This window comes from Coccinella septempunctata, chromosome 5 (genome assembly GCF_907165205.1).
Source record: "Coccinella septempunctata chromosome 5, icCocSept1.1, whole genome shotgun sequence".
NCBI lineage: Eukaryota > Metazoa > Arthropoda > Insecta > Coleoptera > Coccinellidae > Coccinella > Coccinella septempunctata.
In genome coordinates, this window is record NC_058193.1 from 19,522,721 (window position 1) to 19,538,138 (window position 15,418).

The window sequence follows — 15,418 nt, forward strand, 5'->3', positions numbered from 1 at the left end:
TTGACCACGAGAATCTACTGTTAAAATATTTGAACGATTCAAATACTCCCCCTGTATGGTGGTGCCATTAATAAATAACATATTATTATTATAATTATTTTTGATACTTCAATACAGGTTGCGTTTTGAAGCATGTGTGTACGAGCTTATTAAAAAACCAATTTCCCTACGTTGTAAGCTCGTAAATGGTGTGAATATAACAAAACATCAATGTTTATCACGTTGGACGGAGTTAAAATCGCATTATAAATTTCAGATGATTCACAATGGAGTCATTTTCCTCAAGCATTTGCAGCAGAACACGACAGTACGGGTTGATGGTAATGTCTGCATGGACGTGCTATACATGAATTGCAAGAGACACAGTCCGCCTAAAATAATAGAAGTTTCCTTGGATCTAGTGATGCTTGGCGCTCCCGATTACGGTTTGTCGCAACGTAGGAGTCTCGTAAGTATTAAATACCTCGAAAAAAAAAATATATACAGGGTGTATTTGAAGGTGGGGCTTTTTTTAACAGAAGATAAAACTGTTCAAAATAAAGCGATTTACCGAAAATCACCTATAAGTACATGTTTACTGAAATGAACTGAGCGGCAAATGAAGAGGGACACCTAAAAAATTACCTAAGTTTGGCTAGTTATAACTTCGACATTACTCTGATGATAATGTTTCACCCCGAAATGTAAACACTTATACTTTGCCTATTTGCCATTGTCACAGAGTTATTTTTTTTTCAATCTGTTCTTGTCGAACAGGGTGTGAATAATAATAATAATAATTTAGCAGCTTTACAGAGAAAAATAAGGACGATGCTGACTAAACGCAATGAACATCACCCCAAAAGCTCAATAGAACGGACAGAGCTGCCACGACATCTTGGGGGTAGATGAATTGTTGATTTGTCCAACCATATGTTCCAGGAAATTGAAGGACTTCGAAAATATTTCCTGAGCAAGGGTGCTTCGTCAGAACTCCATCGAGTAGTTTGTGTTGCTGATAGTTCTACACCGTTAAAGCTACAACAGGATCACTTGGAAACCGTCGAACACTCTGCAGAAAGTTAAATGCAGAAACTGATTGGCAAACCTTTGCATGGGAGGCACCAGAACGAGGTCAACCATGATTACGTCGACATATCTGCGTCGAACTACTGGTTGACTTCCGGAAGATTGTTTCCTGAGACAGAGGGCTTCATACTCGCCATCCAGGATCAGGTGATTCCAACAAGAAATTACATGAAATATATCGCCAAGGATGCCTCAGTGGCGGACGAAAGCTGTCGTTATGGCTGTGCAACACATGAAACTATCCAGCACATCACCGGGGGATGTCAGAAGTTCGCGGGCACGGAGTACAAAAATAGACATGATGCTGTTGCCAAGATTCTTCACCAAGAATTGGCATCAAAACACCAACTTCTAAGTTCGAAAAAGGTTCCTTATTACAATTTCCATCCGGAAGCTGTGTTGGAAAATGAGCATCACAAGATCTACTGGGATCGCACGGTTCTCACAGACCGGAAAATAACCCACAATAGACCAGACCTCATATTGCTCAATAAGGATGAGGACAGAGCACTATTCATCGACGTGGCAATTCCAAATAATAACAATCTTCTAGATAGGCACACTGAAAAAATCTCAAAATACAGAGATCTCGAGGAACAAACCAGAAGACAGTGGAAGCTGAAAGATATCAAGACCATCCCTATTGTCATTTCATCTACAGGCCTGATACCGAAGAAACTACTAGAGAACTTGAGGAAACTTCAGTTGGACGAAAATATTTATAGAGTCATGCAGAAGGCGGTACTGCTCGGAACGGCGAGAACTGTACGCAAATGGGGAAATGCAAAAGGAACACCATCTGCTCCGACAGGAAGTGCGGGTGGAGCAGGAATCCAACCGACAGCAGGGAGGCGAGGAGCGACCCGGTCCCGACCACCACCACGAGCCCGAAAACCTGGTAAGGGCTCCAACAGAGCTTAATCCTTTTGATATCTGAGATATCTGGGATAAGTGAATTTTCCTCTGAAGGGGAGTGTGAAAGCCGCAAGGCTATAGTCCTTATGTTTATTTGTCTCCAGTGTACAGAGTGGGCAAAATTGGTGATACCTGAACTACAACTTTTTAACCCAACGAGATAGAGAAAAATGAATGTACCATTGATGTCGTCATTTTTCGAGAAACTTATAATGCCATCACTGCATTCCTCTATCTTCTTTTGTTTTTGAGTTATAGGCCAAAGTTTAAACTTAGGCGATTTCAACTTTGGTCATTATCTCTGTTTCTGTTTGTGCTAGGATGTTGAAATGAAGACATTATACAGACACTTTCTTGATAGCAATCCAGTGGCGTACTATGATTTTTTTCTACAGGTTTATTTGCTGAGCTATAACATAAAGTTGTGTTTTTTCTTATGAAAACAGTAGTTCAAAATGACTTAGGAAGAATCACCATTTTTTTATCGTTTCAGAAATACATTATGCATCACCCTCAGTCTTTCTAAGTCATTTTAAACTACTGTTTCCGTAAGAAAAAAGTACATCTTTATGATATAGGTCAGCAAATATACCTGTTGGAAAAAATCATAGTAAGCCACTGGATTGCTGTCAAAAAAGTGTCTGTATAAAGTTTTCATTTCAACATCCTAGCTCGAACAGAAATGGAGATAATGACCAAAGTTGAAATTTTAATTTTGACCTATTACTCGAAATCAAAAGAAGATAGAGTAATGCAGTTGATGGCATTAATAGTTTCTCGAAAAAGGACGACCGTAATGTGCAATGCATTTTCCTCTATCTCGATGGGTTGAAAAAGTTGTAATTCAGGTATCACCAATTTTGCCCACCGTGTACAAAAGGATACAATTTCTTCCTAAATTATTTTGTCTCTTTCAAACAGTACTCAGTACACTAAAAAAAAATGAAACAAAATAAAACCCATAAAGCTCAACGCTGTCTATGGGAATGGAAATAATTTTTCAAACACATCATAAAAAAAAACAGAAAGAATGGAAGCAATCTATACTGCTACTTTACTTAGCTATTGTATAGTTGGTGGAGTTCAATTCGAGAAAAAATCATTCACCACATGTGCGCCATCGCCAAGCAGAAATGAGTTCACTTTACGTTTGAAGCACCTGAAAGAAGGTGCCCCCAAAATCGTCTCAGGCAAACTATTGACGAATCTAGGCCCCAAAAATGCAAGACATTTAAGGCCACCAGTGTTCTTCGCAGGTTTCATTTTCAATTTTGAGGCTTCAAGACCTCTTGTTTGATACCCGTGGGATGGCCTTTGTCGTTCCAAGTAAGATTTATCCTTGAAATAAAATGTTACTACTCTAGAGAAGTACAACCTTCTAACTAAGATCTAATAAGTGTGCTACCTTGAATAACAGTAGGGTAAGTACGCTCTTTCCGTAACATTATTTTCAGAATTGTTTGCTGAACTATATGCAATCTTTTCAAATGATTCTCTGATGCCGCGCCCCAACCCACAAAATGTAAGAATGTAAACAAAAATTTTGGTTTTCTGGCGAAGAATTTGAGAATATTAGAGCGCCCTATATAGAAATAACGACATTTTATGGAATCACCTGTTTATATTGAAACTCCGACGTTTTTTCGCCGATGTGAATTTTTTGTCAGTAACGTGAAACACCATACTTAATCTTTGGGTAACTGGCGCAGGGTGTATTTTTTCAACTTCCTGTTATTGTACGGGGTGTCAACATATAGAAGCGAAAAATTTCAGTTTTTCGGATAGGAATTTAGAAATAGAGAGAGAGAGAGAGAAATTAACCTTATTGATAATAAAAAAATCATCAAATGGCTATCGACCGAAGTCTTCCTGCCAATTACATTTATAATTTATTAATTGTATCCATTGTATAAAAAAAAAATTATTCCAATGATATTGGATGTTCATAAATTGGTAGTGCTGGTAGTTTGGCCTTTGGTGGGCTCTTTGTGTCATATTGGTGCACTAGTGGTGTTATTATAGTCTTATTAGTAATCCCCTTGATGAATTTTTTGCTCTGTTCCCGCAATCTTGACAATATAGGCTCTATTTCTGTTGCTTCATACAAAAGTTGATTTGGTGGATTGTGAAACGGATTGTTAGGGTGTCTGATCTTAGTAATTTTTCTCAAGCAAGTTCTTTCAGCCACTTCGAGATTTTTGAGAGTAGTTTCAGAAGTGTTCTGAAAGATTGATTAGAAATATTGGGGTTCTTATTAAAGCTGCATTCACAATCAATTCGCGGGCCGAAGTGCACTTCGGCACGAAATTTACCATTCGCAATAATCTTGGAACCAAATACTCAAATGAATCAAAAATGTAACTGATCCAAACATAAGCATCAGCATCATCTATAGCCGGCACGAAATTCCTTGCCAAATTGATAGTTTGCAACTTGCAAGAAATTTTGTCTTGAATTTCATTGTGAATGGTAACGGAAAACGCCATCTGCTAAGCTTCCGTGCCGAAGTGCACTTCGGCCCGTGAATTGATTGTGAATGTAGCTTTAGATTTTCTTTATGTTGGGTGGATTGTTAAGCCATGACGTCTGGACGTTTTCCCCATTTTCTCTATACATTGCGTGGATGTGGCAATAACGATATTGTATGGCTATTGCATGAGATTTCATTTTTCTCGAAAAATTCGTCTTTATTATATACAATAGGAGAGATTCCTAAGGCCTTCAGTGTTTCTGACTTTTCAGCCAAAAGATGCGTCGCATCTTTATTCTCACCCTGTACAACAAGAAGAACTTGATGAAAAAATACTTCGGACCAGTTGCCTAAAGACTAAGAATTGCGCAGAAATGTTGAAGTTATAGCAAGACTCTCGAGAAAAAGAAGTGATTGCCCAGAATGGCGATATTTCCATAGCAACGCCTTGTGACCAAAAGGTGGCTAAGACATCCAGAGATGTTGACCTAACAATCCAGCCAGCATCCAAAAAAGCTTTGTAACCACCTCTTATATTCTCAAATTCTTCTTCAAAAAACGAAAATTTTCGGCTTTACATTCACACCCTATAAAACAAGAAGAGATTGGAAAAAAAATTACCCTGTGCCAGTGGCATATAGGCGAAAGATAAAGCATTGCATCTCGGGGTCAAAATCGAACATCATTAAAGTGATGTCAAAGTTATAACTAGTCAAACTTGGTAATATTTCAGCTGTTCCACTTTATTTGCTGCTTAGTTTAGATCCTAATACGATCCCAGATAATTTTTTATCAGAATCATCTCAAAGCAAGGGGAAAAACTTATCTCGTGCAAATGCACGTATAGTTTAGGATATTGGCTAGTTCGATTTTTACGTGGGAATGAAAATGGCAACTTAGGTTTGCCGAATTTTTCTCATTATTTAGTAACACGATTTTATGAAATGGCTAATTTCAATTATTGTGAAGCCCAAAGATTAGAAAAATTTGAGATTCTCTCTAATCTTTGGTCAAGCCATAAGCCATAATATGTTCACGTTTTGTTTCGTTTTTCTGATGCTGGAGTCACCTTCCAGAGTCCCGTACATGAAATTTAATTAAATTTTGTCGAACCACTAGGGATTGTAGCTCAGTCATTTTGAATATTTCATATAGACAATTTTTGGTGAAATGACTCATTTCGATGCTTTCTACCTTCTGTCAAAAAGAACCTCACCTTTGAAAACACCCTGTATATATAGAATGTAGGAAGACCCTATATTTGAGAAAAATCTTTTTTTGAAAATCGGTCATTATTTTTTAATTTAAAAATCTTTCTTGAGGTTGAAAGAGATTTCCTCTCGATATAGATAATTCCATAATTCTCTGATTCAAATTGATGTTTGGCTGAAAAAACATCAGTTTATTTTTTAGCCTCAGTGTAAAGTGCATAAGCGAGATAGGTCAATAAAGGACCACTTATATTATATTCTCAGGTACAAACTGAATAAATTTACAGGGTATTTTTAAAAGAAGGTTTTTCATGGAAGGTTGAACTGTTCAAAATAAAGGATGTAGTGTAAGATGGGGCACAATGTTACACGGGGTAAACTGTTACAATGCACATATTATCACCGTCTCTGTCTTTCACTTTTATGATGTTGTTATACGCGTTTATCAAGCTCTCAAGCTCATTGTCTATGCCGCAGTTTGTACCGTGCCCAAGAAATCGTTTAAAAATTTTCAATTTCTTTCCGAACGTATTATATTTAGGTAAGAAGTTATCCTTTATTCATTAAATGTTTAGTTACAAATCACTATTGAGTATTAAGTATTAAACCGTGACCTAAAAGACACAGTCGACATTTTGATACGGTTTGCCGTATGAAACTGTGTTACGGGGCACTGTTTGACACTGTCCAAGTCAGCCCCAATCAATATCTATTTATACTATTTTTTAGTATTGGTAATCGTAAGTGGAAGACGTATTACGGTATTTATAGTGGCAGCAAATGAAAAGCATGTTAATTATATGATATTGCAATGATATGGTCAGAGAATAATGTAAAGAAATTTTTTTCTCTTATTGTTGGCTTTCTATTATTTTCATGTTGTAACATTGGGCCACTTATTCTATAACAATGCAATTTAAATTAAGCAGCTGCTTATAATTTTTATATTTTTATAATTTTTATAGTTTATATCCATGCCGAAAACAAGCTGCTCGAACATTGTTCGCAGTCGAGGAACTGGGAATAAAATTAAGCGTCCATCAACTTTAAACGACACTTAGTTAAGTAGTCGTTTTAAGGGGTATTGGTGCAAACGGGCCTTAGACTCTACTATGAACATTTCCTCAAAATGGTCCGATAATCACGATTTTAATCTTTTCAGAAAGTACTGGAATTTTGCATTAGAATTCATGGTCTGCTGCCAAAGAAAACACGAAGAAATATTTTATTTTTGCTGTCTAAGAGCAAGGGAATCATCAATGTTAAACGTCCTCATATGGTGCAGAAATTCCTCACGAAGTTCTTCCAGGATTTGCCGCGAACGAATCAAAAGGAAGATGTCGAATTCAGGGATAATATAATTTCGTATGTGCGAAATATTTACGGCGCAGTTATGAATGATCCAGATCTAGTCAATGGTTTCACTTCCCCCTCCTTTGTGGGGGAAATCTATCAAATGCTGAGAGAAGATGTTTTTGGACTGCCTGACACTCACAAAATAATAGAGATTTTATCCATTATTGCAGTTCATAGCGACTCTGCCTCACAGGCTCTTATGGAAATGGGAATTGCTAAGACTTTGTTAGACCTTGACGAGAAATGGCATACATCGTAAGTATTTTTATTCATATTTCTAATAATATTAAAAAAATACTGGAACGAGTTTCTTAGTGTTCTGCGGAAAAAATGCTCACACAGTTCAACATCTGATTTTATAACTGAATACTATTCAGACAAAGTATTACTGACTAACGAGAGGCAAGAAAGCAATGCAAAAGTCTCTGCACGTTTGAATTAGTTCGCTGTTTGATGTGCTATGAAAGAAATCATCACTTTGCAGAAGAATCGGTTGTCGGATACTCTAATGCCCGTCTTTACCAACGATCCCTAAACAAGCCCCTATCTAAGTATTCCTTAGCTTTAGGGAGTACCTAACTCTGTCCTCAATATAAATTCGTTTTCACCGCACAAAGGTACACTTTGTTAAGGAAAACTTATCTAGGAAAGGGATGGATTTCGTAGCTACGAAATTTGGCTACGAGGGTACAGACGTAATGGTTCACCGAATCGCACGATTTTTTATGACTTGCAAACAGATTTCCGTTTATATTCTCCTGAAATATTCCAATGTCCTGTGCCCTATATTCATTGTTTCCCTATAATAAATTAAAAAGAAATGTATTTCGTATCAGATTTCAACAGTATTTCGAAAACATACCTGTGCTCCTGACATTGACCGGTCGTTGTAGTTCTAAAAACAGAAAGTGGAAGTGGATATCTTCGAAAAATGATTCAAATTCATTTCATAATAAAGTTCAGTACACACCAAATTCTTGACAGAATCTTGACAAAAAGTTAGATCAAAAAAGGAGTTACCTCGGCAGTTAACTATATGAAATATTCCAAATGGAAAGATTCATGAGAAGAAAAGATGTATTCCAGAATGTGCTCATATAATGTGAAGATTGAAAGATGAGAATAGAACAAAGTTGTATATTCTTTCTTGGATTGAATGGTATATTCAGAAACACACTTGAAGCATATTTCAACAACAGTTGAAGTGTTTTTATGTGAAGTGTTAATGTCGATTACCCAACTTTCAGTACTCTCCTCAAGCATATCAATAAAAAATTCTGATTTCTATATATTGTTCAATATTTTTCCCAAATATTCAATTTCCTATTGATAATAATTCACTCAACTTTTTTTCTATAGGAAGAAATATTCATCTTAATTAAATAGTTCCGTACTAGTTTTTTTTTTTTAATAAATCACATAAAGACAGAAACATAAATGCAATATTCCCTTTGCGTTGATAGTCATACAAATCATTCTATATGGTGCCACCTAACATCCTCCTCGAGATATAAAGAATCGCCAAATTTCAACATGACTGCATTTTTTCATAAACTGTATATGTTCAAAATTTTTCACACAATTTCAACACAACTGCTTCTATGTATTCCTAAGAACAAGCTCTGCTTTATGGTATTCGAGTAATTTCTACTCTTGAGAGCTCTCAAATATTATTGTTCATCTGCTAGAAATTGGTCTTTAGAAGATATCACTGTGAAGGGGTTTTTAGTTCAATCACTTCCCAAACAACCGTGTTTTCAAATTAATACACAAATCTCAAAACAACCCCTCAAAATTTGATGATTGGGATTTCGAAGAGGGATCATTTCCACAAATTCACGACTAACAATTATCCCTTTCTCAAAAAATTCTTTTTTCGTATCGTAGACATGTCAAAATCCGCTGTCACTTTATTAGGGATTCGATAGGGGATCTACTTTCGGGCATTTAGGTATAATTTAGGGTGTCCCCTAGCACTTAAGAGTTCCCTATACGTTGGTGAAAACGAAATTGTTGCTAGGAGTCACTTAAATGGGATTAGGTATTCCTTAAAATTTAGGGATCGTTGGTGAAAACGGGCATCAGTTACTCCACGTCAATTTGAATCTTTTCTTTTGGTTCTTGTTGAAAAAATGCATTGTGGTTCTTGTCGTTTACTATAACTATTATTTTATTTGGCTAATTCACCATAGCCATAAATTGCAATATACTTGATTGATTGTTGCTTGCGCATTGATCAATCCATAGCAACAACAGCCAGATGAGTGAGATGACGTTTTTCCAGTCATTCTCCTGCCGTTTTATTTCACTTTGGATTTCAGTTTTTTTTTATTTCACTGAATGGATAAACATCAACTTACTCTTGGTGCTAGATATGGGTTGTATAATGTCGTTTCTTAACGTCAAAATGGATGAAATTTATTAAGATGAGAAACACTCATATGTATGCCGCATACTTAAATGGAGTATTTCCAGTATTTGATCGAAATTAATATGTTTTCTGGAATTTCTTAAAGTACATGGTATTTTTCAGCGCCGAGACTCACAAAATGGATCTGGTCACGCTTGTTTGGGCGCTGCTGCCAAATCTACCAGAAGAATACAACAATAACAAGTTGCTTAGGCGGAATGCAATCAGAAATATCGAAACCCTGCAATGGCAAAGGGAGTTTGACACTATTTGGATTCCCTTTACACCTATAGTGAATTACGAGATAGAAAGAAACCGTACAACGGACAGAAATAAACAAGTTCTCATCATCGAATCGGATTCAATAGGTGAAGTTTCTGTTAACGATATGACATATCTGGACCATTCGACCTACATATTCAGGTGAGTGATTATTTTGCAGCTGGAAGAGTTGATTGAAATTTACTTTACTCTAGATGATATATTAAGTTCGTGTCTGTGACTAGATGTTTTAGGTTTTAGTACAACCTAACGGCGGCTACTCCATTGTGTGAACCAGATTCAACAAATTTTTGAAATTTAGCTAGGTACCAAGCCGTCTTCAGTTTTCGATTCAATCCGTCCAGTGTACGGAACAAATAGCAGGTTTGTTCGTAGAGTGGTTCGCAACGGTTTTGAACTGTAGAGAGCAAGCAATTCCATTTTAGAGTAGCGAAAATCCATTTGCGCTTGCTCTGTACAGGGTATCCCAAATTGATTGATTTTCGCTGTTTCTGGTAGGTAAAAACGTTGAAAGGAGTCCTGGACTCGATTTTCGTGAAAACTCCATAAATGAAATCCTTTTCACGATATCTTCATTTGTCTTGTAGATATGACCAAATTTTGATATTTTGGCGATTTCGAAAATGTGCCGTAACTTCTTTTTTTACGAAAAGATCCAAAAACGGTAAAAATTTTCTACAGCCACTTTTTCATTGGAAATACGTTACCATATTCAACTTTTTCTTCTCTTGCACTAAGGGTGGAAAAAACAACTTCGTTATTTTAAATACGGATGCATTCTTTTTTTGGTTTCATATCATCCAAAAAAAATTAGCTTTTCAAAAATATAAATATGTTGATATATTTTCTCTTACTCAAGGCAAAATCACCATTTTAGTAAAATTTGCATTTTTGATAGAATTCTATGAAACCATTGTCCTCAAAATTGATCACTCCCAATAAATCTCCATCTCTATGATACGAATTGAAACTTTTCGTTCATATAATTTCATTTGTTAGCTGAAACACCTATAACTTCAATAAAATCATGTAATTCGTGATTTTCATGAATAGGAATAAATATCGAAGAGAATGTCTATGATAAATTTTAATATAACTTCTTCTAACAGAATTCACTGAATTCAACTGCATAACTAGTTAAATGTCTCTGATGGCGTTCCTGAGTCTCTGCTCTGAATCAGCCCTATTAATGACTGGAGTCTTGAAAATTTTATTTTTTACATTTCCCTACACCAAGAAATCTAAAGAATTGGGGTCTGGTGACCTTGCTGGCCAGGCAATAGGACCATGCGTTCCAATCCACTGATTCTCGAATAAACTATTCCATTTGATTTTAGTTCGTTGCGAATTATGGGCAGGTGCGCCATCCTTCTGATAAGAAAGCCACCTTGATTTACTGAGAGGAATTTCGTCAATATAATCCTCAACAGAATTCTCTGAAATATTCAAATAAGACCGCGTATCCAAATTTTCTTCATATATTTTAGGTCCCAGAAATCTTCCGTTCACAATTGCAAGCCATACATTGAATCCAAACCGTCCTTGCCTGTTTATTTGTCTACAAATATTTTCATTTTGGTTTGATCAATAATGTTCATTGTGTCTATTGAATAGCCCATCACTATTGATCTGCACTTCATCTATATCCATATAACTTTAAACTTATATGAACGGAAAGTTTCAATTCGTATCATAGAGATGGGGATTCATGGGTAGTGGACAATTTTGTGGTCAATGGTTTCATAGAATTCTATCAAAAATGCAAATTTTACTGAAATGGTGATTTTGCCTTGAGTAAGATGTCTAAAACTCTGGTGTATTCACTGATTCGATTTTGTTTTTAATTTCGTGGGGATATGGGATCAGTTTCGTTTTTCCCACTGTAGGAGCGCTGTTTAGAATTTGACAGAGCATTGTCATTTGATATTTGAAAATAATTTCAATACTTTCCTACGACGTACGAATATGTTGTATTTATAAGCTATTTTATTGGTGTGTGAAAATGTATTAGTTTCGAGAAAGGGGTGTAGAACATTCATTTATTCAAAATGTCGTTCAGTAAGTTCTGTTTTCTGTATGTACAATCAAGAGCTACAGCTAAGAATTCGGTGTTGTTGGAATTTTAAGCAGAACCAAATCAGATGAACGAATATTCGGGACCGATCATAGACTTATAATACATGGACTCACTGTCACGTGATTTTTCAGTAGATCGAGAGGTTGGGTGCATTAAAGAGAGAAGAGCTTATGCGTTCTAATCGAATAAGAAAGAGATGAACTGATTCCGTGTGGGCAATGTCAAAATCATATGATGGATATAAACACCTATGTGACGCAGACGTTGCCCACAAGGTGTTCATACGCTGATTATTATTCACATTATATTTATTCTTGAATGAAACTCACATAATTTTTATATTTTCCATTTTGAAGGAATGTTAAGGAATTCCTGTTTGCCTTCTCGGAAGCTTGTTGAACATTTATTATGGAAAATTTTTACAATTTTCGCAGACTTTGTCCACAAGGTGTTGATACGTTGATTATTATTTTCATTACATCTATTCTTGAATGAAACTCACATATTTTTTGGCCTTAATTCATTTCGAAGGAATGCTATGGAATTCCTATGTGTCTTCTCGGAAGCTTGTTGAAAATTTATTAAAGAAAATTTTCGCATAAACTTGTGTTCTATAACCTTTTGACAGCTTGCCCACAAACTCTCCATCTTATTCAACCTACCGACCTCTCTCTAAAAGGCGGAGTCCATGTTATTATAAGTCTATGAAACCGATATACCTAAGTTTTATGGAAACTTCAGCCATATTTCAAAGAAACTGTATTGGAAATACGTAATGTGAATGATGAGCATTTATTGAGAATCAGAAATACATAAATCTATTCGAGTCTGTTACTTCAAATATTCTTCCTGAGTAGATATAGTGAAAATTCCCTTTCCGTCAACTGAATATATTGGATATTTCACCAATCAACTGTGTTTTTTTTTAAATAATATTGAATTATCCCCCTCACGAATTCAAGTTGTCAAACGGAAATTATCTTTAAGAGGAACAGTAAATCCTCCTTAGAACCCTTATTCTATATTGTTGAAATGTTGACGAAAATTGAACTGTAAAGCACAAATTCCTTAACAGCTGACAAAATGGACCAGTTCATATTTTGAACTCGTTTATCGACATTCGATATCAACGCAAAACAAAATAAAACGAGAGAGTATCATTGGACTTCCTTCGGTAGAACAAGGATAGAACGAAGCAAATGACATGGTAGCGCCGCCACCTTGTGTTAGGAAGTAATATATCAATATATTTATATTTTTGAAAAGCTAATTATTTTTTTTGATGATATGAAACCAAAAAAAGAATGCATTCGTATTTAAAATAACGAAGTTGTTTTTTCTCCACCCTTAGTAAAGAGATAAAAAAAAGTTGAATATGGTATCATATTTCCAATGAAAAAGTGCCTGTAGAAAGTTTTCACCGTTTTTGGATATTTTCGAAAATAAAGAAGTCGACATTTTCGAAGTCGACAAAATATCAAAATTTGGTCATATCTTCAAGACAAATAAAGATATCGTGAAACGGTTTTCAGTTATGGACTTTTCTCGGAAATCGAGACCTGGACTCCTTTCAAAGTTTTTACCTATCTAGTCCAGAAGTACCAGAAACAGCCAAAATCCAGCAATTTGGGATACCCGGTACAGTTCACAACCGTTGTGAACCACTCTACTACAAGCCCAGCTTTTTTCTCGATGGAATTCTAAAAGGGTTCTGATCTCAGTTAGGCCCGGTACTTTCACCTGCGAATATCTAAATTTATTCGATAGATAAGTATTATTTTTAGGCCCGATACTTTCACGTGCGAATAACTAAATTTATTCGATAGATAAGTCTTATTCTTAGGATAAGTAAAAATGCAGTTTTTTCACTTTCAGATAGTGTTATTCATCGAATAAATCTGTCATTGAAACTCGTTAACAAGATTTTATTTGTCATAGATCGAATGTCGGTACGTCATTATTGGTTGAATTTTTTAGATTCTGGATGTATGGTTATTGTTTGTGTGATTTTCACGAAATATTTGCTTTCTAGTTGGAATTATGACAATTTCTACAATGCGGTGTCTTATTTCATCTGAAAGCACCGAAATAAGGTATCCTTCAGATATGAAATTATTCGACAGATACTTATTGACAGTGAATAAAATTTATCTGAAGGTGAAAGTACCGGGCCTTAGGATAAGTAAAAATATTGTTTCACTTTCAGATAGTGTTATTCATCGAATAAATCTGTCATTGAAACTTAAGAAAAAGAGTTTATTTTTCAAATACGAATATAGATCGAATGTCGGTACGTCATTATTGGTAGAATTTTTTAGAGTCTGATGGATGTATGATTGTTCTTTGTGTAATTTTTACGAAATATTCGTCTTCTAGTTGGAATTATTACATTTTCTACAATGCAGTGTCTTTATTCGAAGGTGAAAGTACCGGGCCTTAGAGTATACCTAGTATCAACTTCAAACATAGTTTTTTTTTGCGCATTGAAGAATATGAGAGTTTCTAGGTTATATAGGGTTTCTTAATGAACTTATTAGGGTTTTCACCCCCAATCTCTGGAACAAAATCAATTAAAAATGAAATAAACGATTTGCTCCTGCGTAAATTCTTGCACTAATTTGTCAGGAGCAAATTAACTACAAAAAATTGTTGCCTGACAATGAACTGAAAATAACGTTTGAAATTATGATTTTATGTTGTAACGTTTGACAATTAATGTCAAACAAAAGCCAAAATTCAGAAGATTTTCGAAAATAGATTTTTCGTCTGATGAAGGAGTCTGATATAGACTCCGAAACTTTACAACATAAAATTATAATTTCAACGTTATTTATTTTCAGTTCATTGTCAGGCAACAATTTTTTTTAGTTAATTTGCTCCTGACAAATTAGTGCAAGAATTCAAGCAGAAGCAAATAGTTTATTTCATTTTTAATTGATTTTGTTCCAGAGATGGGGAGTGAAAACCCTAAAAAGTTTATTAAGAAATGCAGAATCCTCCCAGAATAAATTTCAATCGATATCTATATTAGGTTTGTTCGTAGGGTGGTTTGCAACGGTTGTGAACTGTTCAGAGCAAGCGCAAATGGATTTTAGCTACCCTGAAATGGTAGCTACGAACAAGCCTATTGATACTCTGTTATCTGTGGATTGATAGACAATTCGCCAGAGTATCAATAGGCTTGTTCGTAGAGTGGTTCACAACAGCTATGAACTATACAGAGCAAGCGCAAATGGATTTTAGCTACCCTGAAATGGTAGCTACGAACAAGCCTATTGATACTCTGTTATCTGTGGATTGATAGACAATTCGCCAGAGTATCAATAGGCTTGTTCGTAGAGTGGTTCACAACAGCTATGAACTATACAGAGCAAGCGCAAATGGATTTTAGCTACCATTTTAGGCCACCAGATATCTATCATCTATCGAAAGAGGGCACGAGCCTCAAATTTAATTCTGAATAGATATTTCCAACTGCTTGAATTCGGCTCCTTATTTTTGAAATACGAATTCAGCATTGAGCCATATTACTGTATATTGGGTAATAATTTGTAATCGTCATTAGTGTTCTCCTAAAATACGATAATATTACGAAAACAAACTAGTAGTTGGGGAGTCGACGATGCTAA

The 15,418-nt window shown here is 35.4% G+C and overlaps 1 protein-coding gene across 1 annotated transcript in view; it reads left to right on the top strand.

Annotated features, from left to right (window-relative positions):
• Positions 1 to 256: 256 nt before the first annotated feature.
• The window catches only part of LOC123314085, a 33,363-nt gene continuing 18,201 nt past the window's right edge, over positions 257 to 15,418 (top strand). The window contains exons 1-3 of the mRNA XM_044899199.1: positions 257 to 448; positions 6,827 to 7,275; positions 9,554 to 9,853. Of these exons, the coding sequence (XP_044755134.1) occupies positions 257 to 448; positions 6,827 to 7,275; positions 9,554 to 9,853 (941 nt within the window). The remainder of the gene's footprint in view (positions 449 to 6,826; positions 7,276 to 9,553; positions 9,854 to 15,418) is intronic.